Source organism: Chiloscyllium plagiosum, chromosome 7 (assembly GCF_004010195.1).
Source record: "Chiloscyllium plagiosum isolate BGI_BamShark_2017 chromosome 7, ASM401019v2, whole genome shotgun sequence".
Lineage (NCBI taxonomy): Eukaryota > Metazoa > Chordata > Chondrichthyes > Orectolobiformes > Hemiscylliidae > Chiloscyllium > Chiloscyllium plagiosum.
This window is the reverse complement of record NC_057716.1, coordinates 116383904-116387371: the sequence shown is the minus strand read 5'-3', so window position 1 is coordinate 116387371 and position 3468 is coordinate 116383904. Positions and strand designations below refer to the sequence as shown.

General features: G+C 42.6%; 1 protein-coding gene across 1 annotated transcript in view; it reads left to right on the top strand.

Moving 5' to 3' along the window:
* LOC122551965 overlaps positions 1-3468 on the top strand; it is a 23403-nt gene that overhangs the window by 15379 nt on the left and 4556 nt on the right. Inside the window, exon 3 of the mRNA XM_043694536.1 lies at positions 1700-1825. Coding sequence (XP_043550471.1) covers positions 1700-1825 — 126 coding nt within the window. The remainder of the gene's footprint in view (positions 1-1699; positions 1826-3468) is intronic.

The window sequence follows — 3468 nt, the reverse complement described above, 5'->3', positions numbered from 1 at the left end:
GTGACTGGGCCTGGCACTCACTCATCTACCAACACCCAGCTGAGAATCAGCTCATGGTAAGTCATAGTCAAAGAACATAGTCACTCCTCACTGAGTGTAGCTAGAAAGACAGAACACACCTTGACAGTCAGGCTTTTGTCACTCCAACTTCATAAATGGTCTCTCTGCTGGTGAAATCACTGGTATTTGATTTTGTGGCTCTTATGGTTGCTACAGAAGAAGCCAGTCTTTTTTCTTCAGGGTTTGGTTTTGTTTGAGTACCTGACAATGTATTCAATCTCTTAGTCGACTGTGTCTGAAATGTCTTCTTGTTTTATTAAATGATTTGTTTCTGGCCTTTGTAAATAACTGAGATCACTTGACTATGATAGTAAGGCATGTTTGGGAATTGTATGTAAAACAGTTCTGTGTGTAAAAGCCACTGATCTATGGATACCTGATTGCGTAGATAAGATAGTTAGTGTTTTCTTGTTTAAAGATATTATTTCCTAGCTCAGAGGTACGGACACTACCACTGAATCACAAGAGTCTTCTAAGTGGATGTTTTTTTTATACTGAAATGGTTTGAGCAGCAACAACACAAATTAATGGATGACATTGAATGAGTGGGCATCAGGCTGAGCATGAAGTAGAGAACTTACAATTGATGTTAGCACCCAAGCAGTGAAATGGGAAAATATCCAGAACTTCCAGTTAATAGTATCTGATGCATGTAATGAGGATTTGTCATGTGTGGAGATTGGATCATGATCTCTTGCGACCCTTTCTCCCGGACTCAATAGCAGCTCACAGATTTTGATTAGGACTGGAAATTACATTGAAACTGGGAATGAGAAATGTGAGCAAATGAAGATCCTACATTGCATTGTACATTTTCAGCCATTGAATTCAATCAAACCTGACTTCAGACAAAGAAATCTGTTCATCTCAGTGTGGAACATGCTCATTCTTAAGGGGTTCATTAGCTCACTTGGCTGGATGTCTCCTTTGTGACGAGGAGAGATACTGATAGTAGGACCTCAGTTCCCATACCAGTTAAGGTCACCCTGAAGGTCCTGCCTTCTCAACCCTATGGTAACCCTCAGGTTAAACTCACCACCAACCACCTCTCTGTCCTGAGCGAGTGACCCTCCAGGACAATGGTGACTTTGCTAAAACTAAACATCCACAATATCCAGAAATTCTGGAGAAGAGAATCTTAAAAACTCACCAGCTATTCTGTGAAGAACATTCTCTCAATTTCAGAGTTACTACTCACCCTGAGACTGTACCTGGCTTTGCCAAAACCTCCCCCGACCCCATCCTAAGAGAGATAGGAACAAACATGTTCCACTTTTTTTTTGATCGTGACTGATCATCAACTCAGTATCCTGCTTTTGACCTTTGTCTCCCATTAGCTTGAAGAACAAAATCTAACTCCTTCTTTCCAGCCAAATTTGCCATGTTTAGATGAACCATCAAACTGAAAGACAGCATTTACAATCACTGGGCAGTGGATCTCTGGTAACATCAATGAAGAGACAACCATTCCCCTTGGGCATTTCAACAAGCTCTCTCTATGGTGATCAGACATTCCCTATCTTGCCAATTCTGCTGGATGAATGGTGGGATTTTGCTGTAGGAATATTGTTTGCCCTGTTCTTTACTGTGTCCACACTTTAAAATTTCTTCTAAAATGTGTTGCAATCTTTTTTTACAGCAGCAGAGGGAGAGGCTGCAGCGAGGACCAGGTGGCTGCCAAGAATATATTTGGGTAGTGGCTGAACCCAAGACACTAAACGTCCTCCTCATCCAACCAAAAAAAGACTCTGTGGTGGGTTGGAAGGTAAGGCTCTTCCATTTATATTACTTCTGTATTGTGTGTTTGGTTAAAATGTACTTTTTTAAATTTGTCTATTAATTGGTTATTTGAACAAGACCATACCAGAGAAGTACTAGAATTTTTTTAAACTCATAAATTTGTATAAATTAATAAATTAGTTAGCTAGTTAGAGATGGCTGGGCAGGTGATGTGCTGTAGCTGCATGATGTGGGAGCTGGCTGTTCCCATTGTGAACAGCAGTGAGCACATCTGCAGCAAGTGTTGATCGTTGGAGGAACTCCGGCTCAGAGTTGATGATCTGGAATCTGAGCTTCAAACACTGCGGTACATCCGGGAGGGGGAGAGTTACCTGGACGCTTTGTTTCAGGAGGCAGTCACACCTGGGAGATTAAGTAGTTCAAATTCAGGCAGTAATCAGGGACAGCAGGGTGTGATTGCAAGTGAGGCAGGCAGGGGGATCCTGAGTTCAAGAATGGATGAGCCTCAGCTTTTGATCTTATCCAACAGGTATGAATTACTTGCTCCCTGTATGGAGGAGGAAAAGGGCTGCGGGCAGGATGTGCCAGCTGACCATGGCACCATGGTGCATAAGGTCATTCAAGAGGTGGGGGAGCAAAAAGACAAGCGCTAGTTATCGGGGATTCTAAAATTAGGGAGATATATAGTATCCTTTGCAAGTCGAATCGGGAGTCCCGCATGGTGTGTTACCTGCCAGGGTGCAGGACATCCCTGACCAGTTTGAATGGATATTTGAGTGGGAGGGTGAGGGGGAGGATCTAGTTGATTTAGCCCACATTGGGACTAACAACATAGGCAAGGCTAGGATGGAGGACCTGTTTGGGGATTATCAAGCACCAGGAGCGAAATTAAGGATCAGGTCCTCGATGGTCATAATCTCCGGATTACTGCCCGAGCCACATGCAAACTGGCTTAGGGATAAGAAAATTTGGGAAGGAAGCATGTGGCGAAGGGAATGGTGTGGGAAAGAGGGATTTCATTTCATGGGGCATTGACATCAGTTTTGGAACCAGAGAGATCTGTACCAATGGGATGGTCTCCACCTGAACTGATCTGGAACCAGTGTTCGAGCGAAAAGGATAAGTAGGGTGGTCACTAGGACTTTAAACTTGTGAGTCGGGGGGAAGGGAAAGGGAAAGCGACAGGAAGTATGATGGCAATCACAAAGATAAGCAACAGGATAGCATGTACGCAGGATGGTTTAAGTTCAAGGCAGACTATGAAAGAAGCAAAAAGGAAGGATAATTCAGGAGATATTAGAGATGATGAAAATCATGAGGGTAAGAAAGTTACCAAGAAGGACTTTACCTGAAAGCTCATAACATTTGGAACAAGGTAGATGAGTTAATGGTGCAAATCATCACAAATTCATTTGATTTTGTAGTCATTATGGAGACATGGTTATAGGTTGGTCATGAATACACAATATTCCAGGTGTATCAGAGTATTCGGAAGGACAGACAGGAACGTAAGGAGGTGGTGTAGCTCTGATATTCAAGGACGATATCAGAGCGGTGCTGAGAGATGATATGGGTTCTATGGAGAATAAGGTTGAATCCATTTGGGTGGAAATTAGAAATTCTATGAAGAAAAAGTCACTGATAAGCACAACATAGGCCATAAAATAA